This window comes from Drosophila sechellia, chromosome 2L (genome assembly GCF_004382195.2).
Source record: "Drosophila sechellia strain sech25 chromosome 2L, ASM438219v1, whole genome shotgun sequence".
NCBI lineage: Eukaryota > Metazoa > Arthropoda > Insecta > Diptera > Drosophilidae > Drosophila > Drosophila sechellia.
Genome location: NC_045949.1, coordinates 22,335,945 through 22,355,681, shown reverse-complemented (window position 1 = coordinate 22,355,681; position 19,737 = coordinate 22,335,945). Strand labels below are relative to the sequence as shown.

Genomic DNA, 19,737 nt, shown 5'->3' with positions numbered 1-19,737 from the left:
GTTAAATGAGAACGAGGTGGAAGCCGCAGGTACTTCCAAATCGTGTAGTTGCCATTATAAATGGTTGCGTACTTCATTTCGGCCAAAATAATAACATGAGTAATTAATTTAATGCACCATCCGCAACCCCCACGAACAATATTTGTGCTTTGTTAGTGTGGAGAGTGGTGTTTTGGGGAGGGAGGGGGCTGCAAAGGCAATTTCGGTGCTTAGGATAAATAAATTGCGTAACAAATGAACCAATGCTTATTGCGATTGTTGCGTAAATTGCAGTGCATCGACAATGCCAAAATCTATGTTGGGCCAGCTGCACTCAAAATCTGGCAATGGTTGAAAATATTTCGGTCGCGGTGCAGCAACAGCCCCCAAAACTGCCCCATCGCACCCCAAAAGCTATGTGACCAATTTTAAATGGAATGTGTAATTAATCGCAAAGGATTCTGGTACCTTTTAAACGGTCTTCTCCGCCTCGTATGGATTTGGATTTACTATATCCGTTTCTCGTAGATTGAAGGGTATACCAGATTCGTCAAAGAATATACAACAGGTAGATGGATGCGTTCCCCACCTTATTCTTTATCAGGATCACCAGGCGAATCGACCTATTCCTAGCACATACTTTTGAACTTTTCTTTGATTTAATCATTTGTCTAGGCAATTTCCATCGGCATCTTGAAAATATTTAGGACATATCTATGAAACATCCACAAACCGCCCAATTCTGTCATAAGCACACTAAAACATGTATTGTCTTTTATTGTAGTATTCAATTCTTAATTTCTGTCGATATGCCGAACGAATCACTCGTACTGCCTCAATCTGAGTAACGGGTATCTAATAGTCTAGAAAGTCGAATATAGTATTCGTTTTATTTTGTTATTTTTACCGGTTCGAATGTCCCTTCACATTAATGCGTGCCTAGTTTATGGTGCGTAAACAAATGGATGAGTGCAGCAAAACATTCGTTTACCTTTTTGATTGTCGCATGCTGCGAAAGGATTAAATGGTTAAATAGAAAATGGGAGTCCTGCTGTTTCTCCCATAAATAAATAAATTTGGTCGGTAGCGTTATTTTTACAGCCGTTACTCGGAGGGAAGAAGGGTATACTAGATTCGGTAGAAGACAGCGTTTGCGACCATCAAATTCCATATATTCCTGATCAGGATCAATAGCCGAGACGATCTAGCCATGTCCGTTCGTCCGTATGAACGTCGAGATCCCAGAAACTATAAAAGCAAGAAGGTTGAGATTAAGCATACATATTCTGGAGACCTAGACGCAGCGCAAGACCCATGTGCACATGGTTGTTGGTGTCCCTAGTGTATGCTCTTTTATAATATATAGTTTTTTTTTTATTTTATGCCAAAATAAAGGGAATCTGGCCAGTGTGATGTGGTGTGGCTACTAACTCTGACTACACTCTAACGCCCACACTTATGAAAAATGTTTTGATATTTTTTCATAAAAGACTAATAGTAAATTTCCATCGATTTGCCAAAAATCATTTCAATCACGTCCAAGCTTTTGGAAATTTGTAAATTTTTTCTCATTCTATTCCCCAATATCTATCAGTACCAGAGAAAAATGATAAAATTGCGCCTTCGCAAATGCACACACAACCTTAGTAGCAGGTATCTGATAGTCGGGGAACTCGACTATAGCATTCTCTCTGGCTTTTCTTGTCAATGTGATGTGCTTTGGCAACAATTTTTATGTAATTTTTTACATCTATCAATATTCGAATATAAAAAAATTAAAAATTAAAAATTTTTGTTCGACTCATAGAAACCCCCAAGGACAAATAAAACAATGAAAACATAGCAAAACATTTTTCAAAATGTAGGCGTGGCAGTTTTGGGCGAACATCTGGAAACACCTTTGCACTACTTCTATGTATGTAGGTATCTGGAGGCATCTCCATGCCTAAGCTCAGTGTTTTAGGTTCTATCGTTTCTGAGATCGAGGCGCTCATATGGCTATAAGGACAGACGGACGGACCGACAGACAGACATGGCCAGATCGACTCGGTTATTGATCCCGATCAAGAATAAAGGTGTGGTCGGAAACGTTTCTGTCTGTTACCTACTTGTCAACGAATCTAGTACACCCTTTTACTCTACGAGTAAGGGTATGAAAACCATTAAAAAATCATTAACTTTTAAAAAGTATTCTTTTTAAAAATAGCTTTTATAGTTTTATAGTTTCCCATATCCCGACGTTCATGCGAACGGACAGACAGACATAGCCAGATCGAAGTGTTACTGTTTCTGATTTAAAATTACACCCCTTTCAACGAATCTTGTGTACTCTGCGATTAGGTATCTCCTGTTGTCTGATTCCTCCCGGTTAAAAGTTCGCTCTTGCTGTCGGCCAAGAATGTATATTCTCTATAATGTCAGATAAATCTCGATCGCCGAGATCCGAACGCCGAAATGGCGTTGGCTATTTATGCCACAGCACCTTGCATTTGGTCCGCTTGTGGAACAACCGACTCCTCCTCCCCCCTGACGACTGCGTTCTTTAAGAGTCCGAATCCTCTATGGAATGGTGGATGTACGTTACTGTTTGGGACGGGCAACTCGCCAACACTTTAGGGTGCAAATTTATGACCGCTTTTTTCAGCTGCAGGTATGCGCTTTTCCGGCCAAGTACTTAATTGATGTTGCGTCGCGTAAATTATGAACAAAACAAAAATTAAAGTGGACTCCATGCTGCTCCTTGGCTTTGTCGCTGGTGCTGCCGGTGGCGGAAATGCTTTCATAGCAAATGGTGGTGGCGGCGGTCCCATAAAATAACAACGCACCACCGAAGAGGCGACCACATACGTATACAAGCTTACATCCCATCCCGGCTTTGCCAACGGTAGTCAAGAGACTAAGCAGGCTGCTGCGAGGTCAAGCACAAAAGTGGTGCTCTACTCTCCGGATGTCCATCTGACTCCTACAGCGCTAAACCCTTTCCACCTGGTTCGGTTCGCATAAATTTTAAACTTTTTGCATCGTAAAGTGCCTCGAAAAGGATGTTGGTATGGGCAGCAACAGTGCGATCGCGCGACCTTTTGGGTGACCCTTCGTTACCTTACATGTGTTTCATTACCGCTTACCAGTTTAATAAAATAATCCGGACACATGGCAATCACGCCTTTCAATAATAATTACAATATACATTTCTTAGGTGTTTTTGATATAGTGCACTTTACTACGGGTGAATATATCTGCGACCTTCAAGGATTTGCTTCAATATATCTCTACAGTGCTCCTCATCAAATGTTGGCGTGGCAGTTTTGGGCGGTTTTAGAGCGATCGAGTGGGCGTGGCTACATAGGTCAACACACCTGAGCTGCGTCTATGTCTCTAGAATCTCTGTATGCTGAATCGCAACCTTCTAGCTTTTATAGTTCCTGAGATCTCGACGTTCATACGGACAGACGGACATGGCTAGATCGACTCGGCTATTGATCCTGATCAAGAATATATATACTTTCTATAGTCGGAAACGCTTCCTTCTGCCTGTACATACTTTTCAACGATTCTACTATACCCCTTGACTCTACTTGTAATGGGTATAATTATGTTTATGTCTAGTTTGGAAATGGCAGTATATGTAGTATACCAATTTAAACTTCGGTTAACGGATATAAAAATCAAAACCTCTGTGGTTTTCCAACTGGCAAGTCAATGAAAATAATTTAAAAAAACAATAAAATGAAAAAAAGCTAAGCAATTTTTAACATTTAGTTCCCGAGATCAAGAGGTTACTAGATAATAAATGCATAAACGAAAATTTATTTGATTGAAGACCCTCGAAGGGAGCGTCCCAATAAAGTCAAGTTCCACTGACGTTCACTAGTTGGTAAATTCTGAATGCTTTCCTGATTCTGCTCCTGCAGTCGACGTTGGTTGTCCTTAAACTGCTCAATGGGGTCCTCGAACTGGCGATAGTATCGCAGCACCTCCCTTACATCATTTACTTGGTGTTCGGCAACCAACTGCAGGAAAGCCGTGAGATCAAAGAGCTGGACATCATCATCGTTACCCAGCCACTTTGTGAGCACCAAGCTATTATCGGGATGCATGGGAGTGGTATACGGATCACAGTCCACCACTATCACACGGCTCAGATCCCTGTTAAGATAATCGAGGTTCTTGGTATGCTGACCCTCCACCAAGTCCGTGGCACCTCTTACTAGCCGATAACTTATGTAGCCATAGGGATCTAAAGCATCCAGAAGGGGAAATGCGGTCATACCCTGTTCTGAAGTATATATAACAATTTCAAAATTTCGACTGCACTGCTGAAGAAAGTAATCCACACCAGGTCGCTTTTTAAACCGCCACCCCGTCTGATAAGTCCAATCTGGATGCACCAGTACGTCTTTGATTTCCAGGACTAGTGAATAGGGAGGCTGTATATACGGCGGTGGGACAACGTTTGGCAGCAGCTTTGCCATCTGGGGTTCTTCCATCATTTTTTCATAATACTGAAGTGTGTGCCACATCCTCATTATGTACTGGCGGAACCAGGGAAGCTGACTGAACTCATCTTCTATGGGACCCCGATGGTCTTCCTCGGGCTTGCCCAGCTTATAGATGGCCCACATGACCATACCGAAGAGACTCCCCAGTACAATACTGTAGGTATAGAAATTCTTGATTCTACTTAACTTTGGTGGTGAATAGTTTTTGTCGCATCTCTGTACTGTTTTTCTAGCTGTATTAAGGCATATTTTCTCGCATGGACTCAAAAGGCGGGTCTTCTTTTTCCCGATGTAACCAATCGATTTATTTAAAGTTCCAAACCATACAATTTTATACATTTGAGTTCGACGTTATTTTTTATTGACTTAAAACACTAAGCATTGACATGTATGAGCGATTACACCCAAATCTAACAACTTGTTTCGGAAATCCAAACCTTGCAGTATTTATATTGAAAGAAACAAGAGGGAACGTTATAGTCGAATATTACTTTGGCGTAAATTAAAAAATAACAATATCGTGGTGAAAACTAGTGACGATCCCAACCGGAAACCATAGTTCGAATTTGAACTTTTGTGACGAAAAAAGATATTTCATTTAAATATGTCATTATTCGTCACTTTTTATCAAAATATTTGTTGCTCTCCGTTAAAGAAGGAGATTTCGGCTGCGTCTATGAGGCGGACATCTGTGTGTGTGCTTTATCTAAACTTTCAAGCTTTTATTGTTACTGAGATCTTGACGATCATACCAACAGACAGCCCGACAGACATACTGACAGACACGCATGGGCAGGATTCCCGTCGACCTAAAAATCTTCGGAAGAACGAGCAAGCCCCCTAGAAGAGCCCATCGCAGCCCTCTCTTTCCGAAGACTGCTGACGAAAGCAGCACAGGTGGACGCAGGACCCCAGGTAGGAGCTGGTCATAATCAAGCAATGCCAGTTCAGATAGTCGATTTGTCATAAACAATCGAAATCCATTTGAAATTGTACATGCAATTCCGCAAGAGCCAAATTGGGGCGATGATAAAGAGAGAGAGAGGGAGGGAGAGAGAGGGAGAGAGAGAGAGAGAGAGAGAGAGAGGGGGAGAGAGAGAGAGAGAGAGAGGGAGAGAGAGCGACAGAAGCTGCCAGATGCCGACACAGTCAACACCTCGTAAAGTGCGATGGGCGCTGGAAGTTTGGGCTGGTTCAATGGCGGGCCCCTCCGCCTTCCACTTGTCAGCCAATGTGCCACGTCCTGGCGTGTCCTGCGCTTTCGAGTGTGGCTCAGTGTGTGTTTCTGCCCACTTACCGAGACCTGTGCCTGTGCCTGTGTATCGTTGATATGATAATTGGCATGAGGTAATAATCCACTTGGAAACGTTGGCAATCGTTTGTATCGCAATCACTGTCAAGCCGCCTGCGTCTGCTGCTCCCTTGTGCTGCTATCCAGTGTCCTGGCGCCATAAAGTATAATTTGCCAACCGTGTTCTCGTTGACTATTCGGCTCCTGGTGTTCCTGCTGGTCCTCCCGTCTCTTCCGCCATTGAACGGGCGACATATTAAATAACAATGAACTGCAATTGCCCAACGAGTCTCGTAATTCGATTGTAATGCGTGCAGACGCACAGATTTTAAGTAGTCAGCAGGCACATGTCCTTCTGCAACTCCATTGTCATTTCCCCATCTTTCCTGCATCCATTCGCTGTACCGCCTTTTTCTGCCGCCTGCAATATCCACTCCATTGTCATGGCTCATAATTTCTGATTTCCTAGTTCAGCTCGTTAGCCAGTTAAATTTAATCACTTTTCAAAATTGGTTCGGTCTACTGGAGTATTTAAATCGGTTCCGCAATTTATGCGAAAATGAGTGCGACTCAAATGTTGTGGAAATGACAAACTAGCTCAATATAGTCCAATAAAAAGGACTACGTTTACCAGTCATCTTGAAGGCATCTAGCTTCAAACAAATTAGACAAATTGGCTGCTTAAGAGTTATTTTAGTAAGCAAAAACTCTTTTTGGTCGCGATTGTATATGTCGGGTTAAGAATATCAGGGTCCTCGCCGTCCGTCCGTCCGTCCATATCAGCGTTGCTCATAACTCTTTTCACAATATAATTTTTATGCAGCTGTGCGCAGTCAACGAGTCCACTTGCGTCTGCTTTGGCTTCTCCACGATTAATGACCTCACTCCCGTTTCGTGCAGCCTGCTTTGTCTCTTCTCAATTTTTGGCATTTCCTTTTCATTATATAGTTTTCCCTTTCTAACCAAGCAGCGCAAGTGGCCACGTTCAGCAACAGCTCTATCGCTCTCGTTTTTGCAAAGTCCTAGATAATTCATCTATTCATCCTCACACATTGACAATAAATAGGAACACGCATAATAGCAAAGGGAACATGGAGAAGAAGTAAACGGCGACTAAACGCATTCATTATTTTCGCCACGTGTTCATAAATAGGAACACGCATAATAGCAAAGGGAACTTGGAGAAGAAGTAAACAGCGACTACACGCATACTCATTATTTTCGCCACGACACGGCCATTCTGACATTTACACGTCCTCGTGTAAGCTTTTGATACCGAGATACCAAGATATCAAGATCACATACTTTCATCACTATTCAATAACATTTAATTTCCATAGTTTGACTTTATTAGGTGTATTTCTTAAATCTTAATTCTGTGAAGAAACAAAACAGCTTTTTTTCATGGTTGCTGGGATAACTTATTCTATTTTCATATTCAGTTCCATTGATCAGTAATACATCAGCTTACAAATTATCTTAACATTATCATTTATCGATTTCTATATATCGATCTTCCGCCAGTTCACACACACTTAATTATTAATTCAATCCAAACTCATCGTCTCTCCTGGACGGATAACTCACAATTCATCGTCTCACCTGACGGATAACTCACAATTCATCGTCTCACCTAGACGGATAACTCACAATTCATCGTCTCACCTAGACGGATATCTCTCGTTCACAAAAGAACTCATTGGCGGGCTTTTCTTTTCATTCAACTGTTTCTATATTTCAGCTATTGCTCTACATTCTCGTTTAACTCATTCGGGATTTCTGCATCCGGCATTTTACGTATATCTTCATGGCAATACTTGAACGATCGGTTACTCGTCAACGACTTTAGTGTATACCTGTCACCCTCTAATACTTCAGTTACCAAAAACGGTCCTCTGAATTTCGGATCTAACTTAGTTTGGTGTCTTTCTTCATTCCTCAATAGCACATAGTCACCTACGTGGTGTTTGTCAACGGCTGCCCTACTGCTATCAAATCGGGATTTGTCGTAAGACGCTAAGGATTTCATATTTTCTGTCGCATGAGCTCTAACAGTTGCCAAATCTATTTCACATTCGGTCTCACATGGGGGAACTAATCCAAGGGGTCGAGCCTGTTTACCAATTAACATTTCTAACGGACTTGCCTCAGTGGCACGAGAAATTGTACAATTCAGTGCAAGTTGGACTTCGCCAAGTGCGTCCTGCCACGACCGTTGACTTGATTCTACCACTGACAACAAATTTTTCAGTGTTTCCATCACCCGTTCCACTTGCCCATTTGCACGGCTCATTCCCGTAGCAATCAAGTGAAGTTCAACTTTCTGCGATACGCAAAACTCGGAAAACTTAGAGCTAGTAAAACATCTGCCCTGGTCGGCGATGATGCGATCTGGTACTCCAAATAAGGATATAGAAGATTTCATAGCATTAACACAGCTTTCGGCATCTATCTTTAAGGTGTGATACAGATAAACAAACTTTGTATAGGCATCGATCTGAACAATGACATACTCTTTCAAATCGCTCTTGCCGCTTAATTTACCCGTTATATCTATGTGGATGGTGTGCCACGGTATACTTGTCTTCGGAATGGAATGAAGTTCCGCCTGAACCTTCCCGGAAGATGATTTCACTGATCTACAAGTTATGCAGTTTGAAACAAATTTTCGAACATACTTGTTCATTTTAGCGAACCAATAATACTGGTACACTTTATCAAGTGTCTTTTGCCACCCTAAATGCATTATCGACTCGTGTACCTGGTTAATTACTGACCACTTGAAAGCTCTGGGTACAACTGGTAAATAACTTGTTCTACCTCGTCTTTGGACCTTGCGATATAATACACCTTTTCGCAAATCATACGTTTTGGCCAAATTTTCAGCCAATTCATCTGACTCCAATTTGTTAACTATTTCTATTATCTCAAGGTCTAACCGTTGCTCAGCAAGAAGCCAAGTACTTGAAATTTCAGACAGATTTACTCGTTTTTCGGGAATCTTGTTTATTGACAAAATGTGTTCGGGTGATAAAGGATTTCTTGATAGGAAATCCACATGAGCCATACGCTTACCCTCTCTATATTGAATTTCGAAATTAAACGATTGTAAGTAGGCCCACCAGCGGTGAACTCTGGGTGTTAAATCTATTTTTGTGCGAGAAGCTTTTAATGAATTGCAGTCTGTATAGACAACGAACTCACGGCCAATTAGGTAATGGCGAAAATGTTTAACGGCTTTTACCACTGCCAAGGTTTCCAGCTCGTAGGAGTGATATCTAGATTCAACAGAGGTAGTTGTTTTGCTGAAGTATTCGATTACATGGGGCTTACTTTCTATACGGTGCAAAAGTATCGCTCCATATCCACAGGCACTTGCATCAGTGTGCAACTCAATAGGATATTGCGGGTCGAAGATTACCAGAACAGGTTCATTTGTGAGGATCGTCACAACTTTAAGTCTGATCTCTTCCAGCTCAGCGCTCCATGTAATCTTGCCGCTACCAGAGGAAAGTGAATACAATGGTTTCATAAGTTGGGAGAATCCAGGCACGAATTTGCGAAAGTAAGAGGCCAAGCCAATGAATTGTCTAACGCCGGAGACAGTTTGAGGAGGAGGCAAGGAGCTTAATGAAGCTATCTTTCGCACATTCGGACGAATTTCTCCAGCTCGCACTTCATAGCCCAAATACTGAACCGTTGTTTTGAGAAAACTGCATTTAGAAAGGTTAAAGGTAAAACCAGCCTTTGTAAGAACATTCAAAACAGTTTTTAACCTTTCCAAAGCCAATTCCTTGGTTGGCGATACTACCATTATGTCGTCCATGTAAACGATTACAAAAGAGTTAGCAAGGTCACCAAGTGCATTTATGACTGCGCGCTGGAAAACAGATGGCGCATTTTTGAGGCCAAAAGGCATTGTAAGAAATTCAAATTGGCCGTCTGGGGTCACAAATGCAGTATATTCCACGGATTCAGGGTGAATCGGGATTTGGTGGAAACCACTTGCCATATCCAGGCATGTGAAATAATTTGCTCCGCGAAGTCTAGCAATTTGATCGCTGATAAGCGGCAAGGGGTATTTATCCGAAATCGTGTTCGAGTTTAGCTCTCTAAAATCAACACATAGACGGTCGGTTCCGTTCTTCTTTTTGACGAGCAACATGGGGCTAGCAAAGGGAGAGCAACTTGGGCGAACAATATTACATCTTATCAATTCGCTCACCTGCATTCGCACTACTTCTCTCTCTTCGGGGCTAAGTCTATAAGGTCGGCGCTGAACAGTTTTAGTTGGATCAATCAAACGGATTTTCATTTCGCCTGTATTTACTCGAGTATGAGGTATCCCGTTGGTAAATGAAGTCGAGTGCTTTTCAAGTAACTCAATTAATTGAGCTTTCTCATTGTCGACTAATTCGGTGTCAATATCGGACAAAGTAAACGATCGCTCAGTAACGGAACAATTATTAACAGTTTTTGATTTTACAACTTTAAAATTATCGGATGTCAAAATTACATAAAAGCCTTGTTTAAGTATTTCTCGCCCTATCAGAATATCATTCCTCATTTGCTCGTTCGGGACTACATGAAATAATATTTCCATAATATTTTCGTTTATAGTGACTTCACTCAAGATTTGCAATGTACTGCACACACTGCCACCACCAATGCCTTTTATCATTACAGTATTGTTTATACGTTTACCAGATAACTTATTGCTAATGTCGTCTTTAATAAGGGAGCACTCTGCACCGGAATCGAAACAAATTGGATAGATCTCACCTCGTTGATGCAAGCTTCCCTTTGGCTCAATCACACAACATTGGTTAACAGTCTTCTGTTGAGTCACATCTTGTTTGGCTGCACTTCCGTTTTTCGGGCATTGGTTGGAGAAATGTCCCGGTTGGCCGCACCGATAGCACGTAACATTTGATTTTTCACGCTGCGGTTTCGCCTGTCTATCTTGTCGCATTTTACTTCGGCATTCAGCAATTCGATGTCCCGGCTTTGAACAGAAGTGGCATACAACTGGCGATGCCTTACGGTTCTTCTGGTCAGGTCCAAGGTTGTCATCTCGAGCATGTCGCTTCTTGTCGAACGTAAACGCTTTTAACTCCGCCTGTAGCTTACTTCTGGTACGCACATTGGATGTGAAGAGGACGCGCTGCAAACGACTGTCAATGTTTGCCATATGCGCAAGAACAGTTGTAACGGCAATTTCTTCTATTTCCATATTCCGCCACTTTGTAGTCAGCGTCGTCACCAGCCGACTCGCATACACCGCGTAACATTCATCGGCAGTCGGGCGGCTGTTGAGTAAATTTAAAAACGTAGCGGCCGGCGTCTCTTCGGTTTCAAAGCGCTGCAGAAATAATTCCTGGAACTCTTGCCAAGTCATACCCTGGTACGAGACTTGTGTTAGCCACTGAGATGCAGTTCCTTCCATGCAGTTACTTAGTGCGATGATCAATTTACTTCCTTTAAGGGGGTGCTCAGTTAGAATTATATCGGTTGTTGAACACCACTTTGCTGCCTCTACGCATGCAGCATCAGGGTTAAATTTGGGTAGCTTAACATCATAACTAGGTTGCTGCTCACGTGCCGGCGTCACTTGCATGATTTTTACAAGTTCAGCAAAATTCCGATTTTGCATTTCCACTACTGCACGCCACTGATCCTCAGAAAATGCAGGGTGTGGCACAGATCCCACTTCTGATGTCGGGTTAAGAATATCAGGGTCCTCGCCGTCCGTCCGTCCGTCCATATCAGCGTTGCTCATAACTCTTTTCACAATATAATTTTTATGCAGCTGTGCGCAGTCAACGAGTCCACTTGCGTCTGCTTTGGCTTCTCCACGATTAATGACCTCACTCCCGTTTCGTGCAGCCTGCTTTGTCTCTTCTCAATTTTTGGCATTTCCTTTTCATTATATAGTTTTCCCTTTCTAACCAAGCAGCGCAAGTGGCCACGTTCAGCAACAGCTCTATCGCTCTCGTTTTTGCAAAGTCCTAGATAATTCATCTATTCATCCTCACACATTGACAATAAATAGGAACACGCATAATAGCAAAGGGAACATGGAGAAGAAGTAAACGGCGACTAAACGCATTCATTATTTTCGCCACGTGTTCATAAATAGGAACACGCATAATAGCAAAGGGAACTTGGAGAAGAAGTAAACAGCGACTACACGCATACTCATTATTTTCGCCACGACATATATGTATATAGTAAAATTGTTGTTATACCTTTGAGTTGAAGAAATAAAAAATTATCGGAGAAATATTTGAATTTGATATAATTGAAGTGGCCGGTTTGGACCACCCAAATACGTCACTATATATGTATTGTTATCACAACCCATAGGCGGGTCTGCTTTTTGTTTCAGTCATGTCTTCTTAATTTCTAGTAATTTGCCAACTCCGCTTTAAAAGTGTGCAATCTCGGAAGCAGTGCCTTTCCTAATGGCCCATCTCACCCACGCACTCATGGACATTATCTGGGTAACTGGGATCTGATATTTGAGGAACTCCACTTCGGCGTCTCTCTTGTTCAATTTTGTTTTGCAGTCATTTGATGCGCATCACAGTTCTGTATGAAGCTTTTACATTTTTAAGCCAGTGAATATATAGAACATATATATTCTTGATCAGTACAACAGCTAAGTGCATAAAACCTTCCAAATGTCAAATATAGCCGGACTTATTTAGTCTAAAGGAAACGGCAGGACCTCTATATAGCGAAATGCTTGTGTTTTATCGAGTCGAACTTATGCCCCGTCAGTGGACTGCGGACAACGCTAAGAATAAAAATGATCGGAGAAATGATCTTTTCTTTGAAAATTGCTGATTATGTGAATATGTCACTTAATGCCCGTTTGTTTATATTATTTCGGGAGCAATACAATGTATACAATGAGTGGATGTGGATTGTGTGGACTTTGCCACTCTGCATGTATTCATTATTTCTTTGGGCAGTGCTAATTATGTGAATATGTCACTATATATACCCGCAACTGCGGCAGGAGTAATCAAAAAACAAAGAAATAATGATAATGTAAAATATTTTTTAATTTGACCCAAGTCTGACGATTACATAAATTATTTACGCGCGCACCGCCTGAAATTGTATCATTAAATTCATTCTTTGAAATCTTTCGCGGCTGGGTACGCGTATGTTTTTTAAAATGCAAATTTTGGGATAACGATATTCAAAAAACACCATGAATCGAGTTCCCCCGACTATCAGATACCCGTTACTCAGCTAGCGGAAATGCGAACGCGAAATTGCATAATTCGGAAATCGGGATATATCTGGGATATGGACAGATATTGGGGAATAAAATGGAAAAATATTTACAAATTGCTTAAAAATGTGGCGTGACCGGTAAGAGGCGTTGCCAAAATTGGCCACACAAAAATTAAAATCAAAAAATTTAATCAAATTGTGGCCATCGCAAAAATGTATTAGGGAAATTGATAAAAATTTACAAGACTACTAAAAAATTAAAAAAAATATAAAAACATTTTCAAAAGGCTCGGGCAAAAAGGTGTTGGGCGAATTTTGAGCGTTATAGTGGGCGTGGCAACACTTAGAAACAAACGTTTACATACCTTTCAACGAATCTAGTATACCCTTATACTCTTCGAGTAACGGGTATAATGAACGCTTCTATATTTCTTTAGTGTGTACTACACTTTTTTTCGGCCAGAAGAGACTTGTATACCCACCTCAGGCTCTGTCCTGTCATCACATAAATGGGGACTCGCAGGTTTAGAAAAGGACTCCTACTTCAAGTCTCTTGGGTCCCGTAGCAAATCTACCCTATGGCTTTCGTGTTCGGCATTGTCGGGGTTGTGCAGACGGTGTGAATCGCGTGTGACCGGCGCCTAAACCAGCACGGCTGTTGTATTGATGCTGCCCTGCCCGCTGTTTGTGCGATTTAAATGTTTAACAGCCAGGCGCTTTACGTCGGCCCTCAAGTAATCGTGGGGTCGGCCTAGATTGTTCTCGGGTGTGGAAAAAGCACTTTTTAATTCTAATTAATTAGTTTTGATAATAACTTAACTCATTTTAATTTTAATTTTGTATTTATAAGTCAGAGCTCCTACAGCAACAGTCAATACTTCCGGGAGGAAGAGGAAATCCATGATAAAACGAAGACACCCCACAAAAAATCTTCTGCTTATCAGTCACAGCGGTCTTGCAGTATTTTCTCCGGAGACTCGCAAAACCAGGTTGCGTGGCTAATCCGAGTGCGGTATCCTTTCCTCCCTCCACTTTGCTCGGATTCAACTATTACCCCACATTTAACCCACAAAGACCGTGATGGGCGGCTTCTGGGCCCTAGCTCGTTTATTCGATCAAAAGTTACGAGCTCATCTTAGATTGGACATTAAATGGACACTAAAATATTTTCCTTTTGCACGCAGAGCTTCGAACAAGTCCAAAACAGGGATGGAACAAGCGAAATAAATGTCATGAAACAACACATTGACAGGCACATAAGAACGCTGGTTTTATGGTCCACAGATATGACCAAAATATATGATTACCATGTGTCCGGCAACATGCAAGCTCGTAAATAGGCATTTTCCCTGCTTTAGCTCTCATGAGCCCATGTCCCACCCCCAACTGCCACTTCGGACTATTTCCCCAGTCTTTTTGCATCGTCTTTTTTTCACTGCGGATTTTTGTGGCTCCGTCTTTGGTAATTTGGCAAGTGATCCAGGTGGGACTTCTAAGGAGGACAGTCACAGCCCGTAGGGCAATCGTAAAAATCAAAATAAAATGAAACTTATGCGAGATATTCGGGCATTGGAAACTTAGGATCTTTATGCTATGGGTCAGTGGCCAGTGGTCATTTATAATATTCGGGTTTTACATTTTAATGGAACCCACAGAGGAACCATGCGGCTTAGATCACCCAATTCGTTGAGCTTTATCGTGGGGCATATTTAATTTTTTTTTAGTCCTGTCGCTTATTAATAAAATGATGTGGGAAAATGTGGTGCTTAGCATGGAACATTCAATGAAAATTATTTCAAAATCTTCACAAGCCAAAAGTTAAGTTATGAAAACTGTCACACTTGTTTTCAAGTCTACCGAACAATAGACAGCGCTATGTCTATTGTCTTCAATGTACGTGGATAACAAAAATTGTATCACAATGGACCTGCGTCCGGAACTCTTCTTGGGTGGGTTTCGACAGTCTTAGTGCTGAGTGTATGCTGATTTCTTCTATCTTATTCGGGCATTACGTGACCTGATTACGTTAGTCACACGCGACTGCTGGGGCTATGGGCATCGTGGGTTAATAGTTTTGCATCAGTGACCACCATTGCTGACAGGCTAGCTGGGAAGTGCAGGGATTCCTTATAGACCTTAATACGCTGCCGATACGATATTCGGCCTCAATGAAAACCGAAAAACAACATGATATTAAAAATGAGCACACAAATGTGGATGGGATGTTCTTTAAGCCAAACTCTTACAATATTTCCTGACATCTTTAGCGTTTTGAAATGGGCTTAATGTTTCGTATGGCAATAGCTTTAATATTTCTACAATTACCTAGAAAAGAAAAATTGATTCAGGGTATTTATGAATTAAATTTTGTCGCGAAACGAAAAATGTGCTAAATACTCAAAAACATTTTAGATATATTTTATTTTATGGAAAAATACTTTCGTGAATTAATTAAAAACATTGAATTTCTTCTTTAAATTGGACTGGTTGATTTTTCATTGGAGTCCATTACCCGCAGAAAATTGCCCGTTTTGTGGTTCTGTTTAGATAGATTCTTTGATCTCTGCGGTACCTAGCAAAGATTTTTTGGAAAAATCCGTCAACACTGATAGTCAGTACGCAGGTCCTTTTTCCAAGCAGAATCATTTTGGTCTGTTCTCAGTTGCTTAGCGGCAACCTGAAATTGTGCCAACTTACGACTTGATGAGAATTTCATTCGCTGCGGGATTTTATGACTTTAACTGGGGGCAGCAAGGCGCTGGCAGAAGTGTCGAGGAGGTCAGTTAAATGATTCTGCATTATTTGTCGATTCCAGTCCATGCGCTTTGCTTTCGTCGGTGGCCTGCCATAAAAAGTCAATGCATGCGAAATGCTTGCGTGACGAGCTCAAAGCAGTCACCGCTTCAGCCAGGATTCGATTTCTTGCCCAGTTCGGTTGGTTTATTTGTTTATTCATCGAACTGGGCGAATCGTAAAAATTATGTTGATGAGTCATCAGTAAATGGTATTTATTTTATTGCCAGTCAAGCAGCCTTTGCCATCTTATCATCACACACACATTCACCTATGACCCAGCCGTGTAGATGATTCCAATTCCACTTGATACCAGGACTAGGAATGAGATGCTACTTGTATTATTAATGACGACACGCACTAGGAGATTGTGCGGACACAAATGTTTATTATAGAAGTTGCACTTATAGATCAGCGCTTTTTTAAGATTCGCACTAAATTGGAGTGTTACCACATACAAATATTCACATTATTCAAAATATGTAAGCTTAAAAATACCTTTGAAACAATAATGGGAACTTAATTACTATTATTTTTTTGCAGGGCCAGGGTGCAGGGCTTTTAGATATCAAACCATATCAAAAACATTTTGAGAACAATTTGCAAAAACGTATTATTATAAAGTAAATCCCCAAGGGGGTAGCTTTGCATTACACAGGCATATGGACTTTAAAAATACACTATCTGGTCGAGCACATATTAAGTCGGCACTTCCAATTGCCGCTCGAGAAAGCGATAGAACTAGCGATCGGGTCAACAAAACATCAATAGATTGCACTGCCCGTGCAATCTAGCCTTTCATTATCTCGTCCCAAGGGCTATTGAACTTCACATTCGGGAAAATTTCATGAAAAGGAACTATAAGAAAATAGTATTACTTTCGTTACATCTAGCAGAAAGCCTTACCCAATCCCGTGGTATCTAATTCAATATTAAAAGTGTTTAGCCTTTGCAAATTGAGATCTTCCTCTGTCATTTTCTCCGTCTTCGTCTCAGCATCACCCTCTTCCTTTTGATTTTCCGTATGACTTTTGTTGACCATAGCTGAAGAATCCCCGCAATCTTCAAATGTTTCTTTAAATCGACTGCGACTGACGACAGCACTTTTTTTGTATTTTCGTCGCATATACTTCTCCAGCTCATGTTGATCGGGCTTCGCGGTTCGCTTATCAAAGGAACTTTTGCCGCCGGAAGGCACACCCAACTCGTGCCTGTAAATGGTAGGCACATGAACCACGCGTGTAGAACTAAGGACTTGGTACCGATGCTGGCAAGATTTTTCGAGCTGGGTTCTGGGTTCCTCGTCGATCTCTAGGATTTTCTTCTCCAACACTTGCACTTTTTCCACGTCGTTCATACCCGCTGCCATATCACGCTCTATAATTAGACTAATTTTTCTGTAAGCGGCATTCTGCTTTATACCAGCTTCTCTTTTGGCTTGAATCAGCTTCTCCACATCAGTTTCAGTGTACGAGTATTTATAGGCATTTTTTACCTGCACCTGTTTTTTGGCGATGTCATTAAGTGTTGGCAAAGTGCATCGATTGCGCAGATTGGTTTCCAACCACAACAAGAATTCCTTTTGTGTAATTGGCTGATTGGAAACCACGTCTATACGTGAATAACGCTTTTCGGAACCGAACCTCAAGACCAGGATCAGATTCGTACGCTTACCGTCTACCCGGTAGTCCTTTCTGTCCTGATGCAGAGCAATAGTTTCGTAGATGCAGTAGATTTTTCCGACATTTAGACGCACAAAGGATCCGATCACAGCCTCCGCGAAAATAGGTTTATCCAGTAAGTTCTTTAGGTCGCTCCGTTTTAACACTGCTCGACTTAGCTGTTCCAGGTTGGATACGCGTTCTTCGCTTTCAACCTTCGTTTGCGGATCGTTTTGGGCTGCATTGTCTCTCTCACTGTTAGGCGAGGAATCGCCGGAATAAGTCTCCTTGACCTCGATATTTAGATCCGTACGCTTTTGTGTCTGGCAATCATTACTAGCCTTCGTCTGCTCTGCACGGTCGTCGGAACATTTTTCCTTGCTTAATTTATTGTTGCGAATTGCCAATAATCGCTCAAAAGCATGTGCTGTTTTGCCACCAGACTCCCGCACTTTTGTGATCTTTCGTCTTGTCCGTGAGCGCTCATCCATTCTGCAATCCTCTCAGTGTCCCTGCGATGTCCCTGAGCTCTTTCCCAACTTCAATGGAATGTTGAATACTCCTCCCACTCATAAATCGAGTTCGATCCAATTCACCGAGACTTTTGACGAAATTTTGAGGTATCAGCTGTAACATGAATTACCAATTAGTTTTAGGCTGAGAAAATAGTACGCTTGTTCCATAGTATACTTGGTTCGAAAAAAATGTATGCCTAGCTTTTCTGACATTTGTATTAATCATTTAGGCAAACATTTGTATACCCGTTAATCGTAGATTAAAGAGTATACTAGAGTCGTTGAAAAGTATGTATCAGGCAGAAGGAAGCATTTCCGACTCTATAAACTATATTCTTGATCAGAATCAATAGCCGTTCGATCTAGCCATGGCCGTCTGTCAGGATGAACGTCGAGATCTCAGGAACTATAAAAACTCGAAGGTTGAGATTCGGCATACTACAGATTCTGGAGACAGAGACGCAGCGCAAGTTTGTTGACCCAGGTTGCCACGCCCACACTTTTAAAAGATGTGTCGATATTTGTTTACATTCTTGTCTTGTAGTCTTGTAAATTTCTATCGATGTGCAAAAAAAAGCTTTTTCCACGCCCACTCTAACGCCCTAAAGCCGCCCAAAACTGCCACGCCCACATTTGGAAAAAGTGTTGGATATATTTTCATAATTTTTAGTCGCTTAAATTTCTATCGAATTGCCAAAAAACTTTTTGCCCCCGCCCTAAAGCCACGAAACCGGTTACGCCCTAGCTAAATAACGGGTATCTGATACTCAGGGAACTCGACTATAGCATTATCTCTTGTTCCTGAACAATTACTTTAATGGCTTGCCGAAGCTAGATTCCTTCCATGTTTTATGCAAACCAAAATCTAAAGTTTCGCACATTTTCTCTTTACAATAAACAACCTCCGCCACCACCCACTTGAGCTCTTGTCACTCCTTGTTTCCTGTGTTATGATTTTACCTAATTAACTACAAAATTAAAAACATTGCAATGCAGTGGTAGTCCTGCCATATCTGTTTTCATACAAAAAGCCATCAGAATCAGAGCCAAAAGCCCGCACCAACTTATACCTGCAACGCGAGGCAGATATGGATCCCGAACTAGTTGTAGAGCAGAAATGCGAACAGAACTTGAAACTCTGGCTGACCACGATTCCTCGTTTCCCAGCCGTGAACACGTTCAACACGAACGGCGATTAGTTGCATTTGTTTATGAGTATGGATTTCGGATTTGTCTCCGGCTGTGCCAGGTGGCCCCACCATCCACCATTCCCACGTCGCCGTAATGGGCGGGACAGCGCTAGCTTATTGCATTGTGGCGTGCGGGTGGGTAGCGAATACTCTGGACGACTCGCTGCCCATCAGACAATTGGAAGGCTTCATACAGGGCTGTACTCAGCAAACTGTGCCAAATCCAAATACAGTTTATGATAAGGAACGGCTGACCTACAGTTGGATGCAGATGATGATTGTGACAGATGAGTTCAAGGAATCTTTCAATTTCCTACAGGTATGCCTTCAGTTTAACGCAACTTATTTACTGTATGTTCCGATTCAAGGTATCTTTACCCACGGTTAACATCTCTGGCCGGCCCTTTCGGGGTTGATAAGGATGTGACTTCGTTTTCCCTCAAGTTTATCCACATTGTAAAGTAGACATTATGTTGATGCCCGCCTGGAACCTGGTCAAGTCATGTCCGTTGGGCTCGGGTCATATCGCACTTGGGACATCTGCCGAAGGTGGCGATAATA

At 41.8% G+C, this 19,737-nt stretch overlaps 2 protein-coding genes across 2 annotated transcripts; both read right to left on the bottom strand.

Moving 5' to 3' along the window:
• Window positions 1-3,770: 3,770 nt before the first annotated feature.
• Window positions 3,771-4,867, bottom strand: LOC6619330 (mitochondrial import inner membrane translocase subunit TIM50-A). Its single transcript, XM_002043511.2, has one exon. The coding sequence runs from the start codon at window positions 4,815-4,817 to the stop codon at window positions 3,786-3,788; it is 1,032 nt and encodes a 343-aa protein (XP_002043547.1). The 5' UTR covers window positions 4,818-4,867; the 3' UTR covers window positions 3,771-3,785.
• Window positions 4,868-16,267: 11,400 nt separating this feature from the next.
• LOC6619329 (RNA polymerase-associated protein RTF1 homolog) lies at window positions 16,268-18,158 on the bottom strand. The gene is made up of 2 exons (XM_002043510.2): window positions 16,717-18,158; window positions 16,268-16,668 (listed from the first exon to the last, which is right to left on the bottom strand). Exons 1-2 carry the CDS (start codon window positions 17,960-17,962, stop codon window positions 16,601-16,603), a joined length of 1,314 nt encoding a protein of 437 aa, XP_002043546.1. The 5' UTR covers window positions 17,963-18,158; the 3' UTR covers window positions 16,268-16,600.
• Between the last annotated feature and the right edge of the window lie 1,579 nt (window positions 18,159-19,737).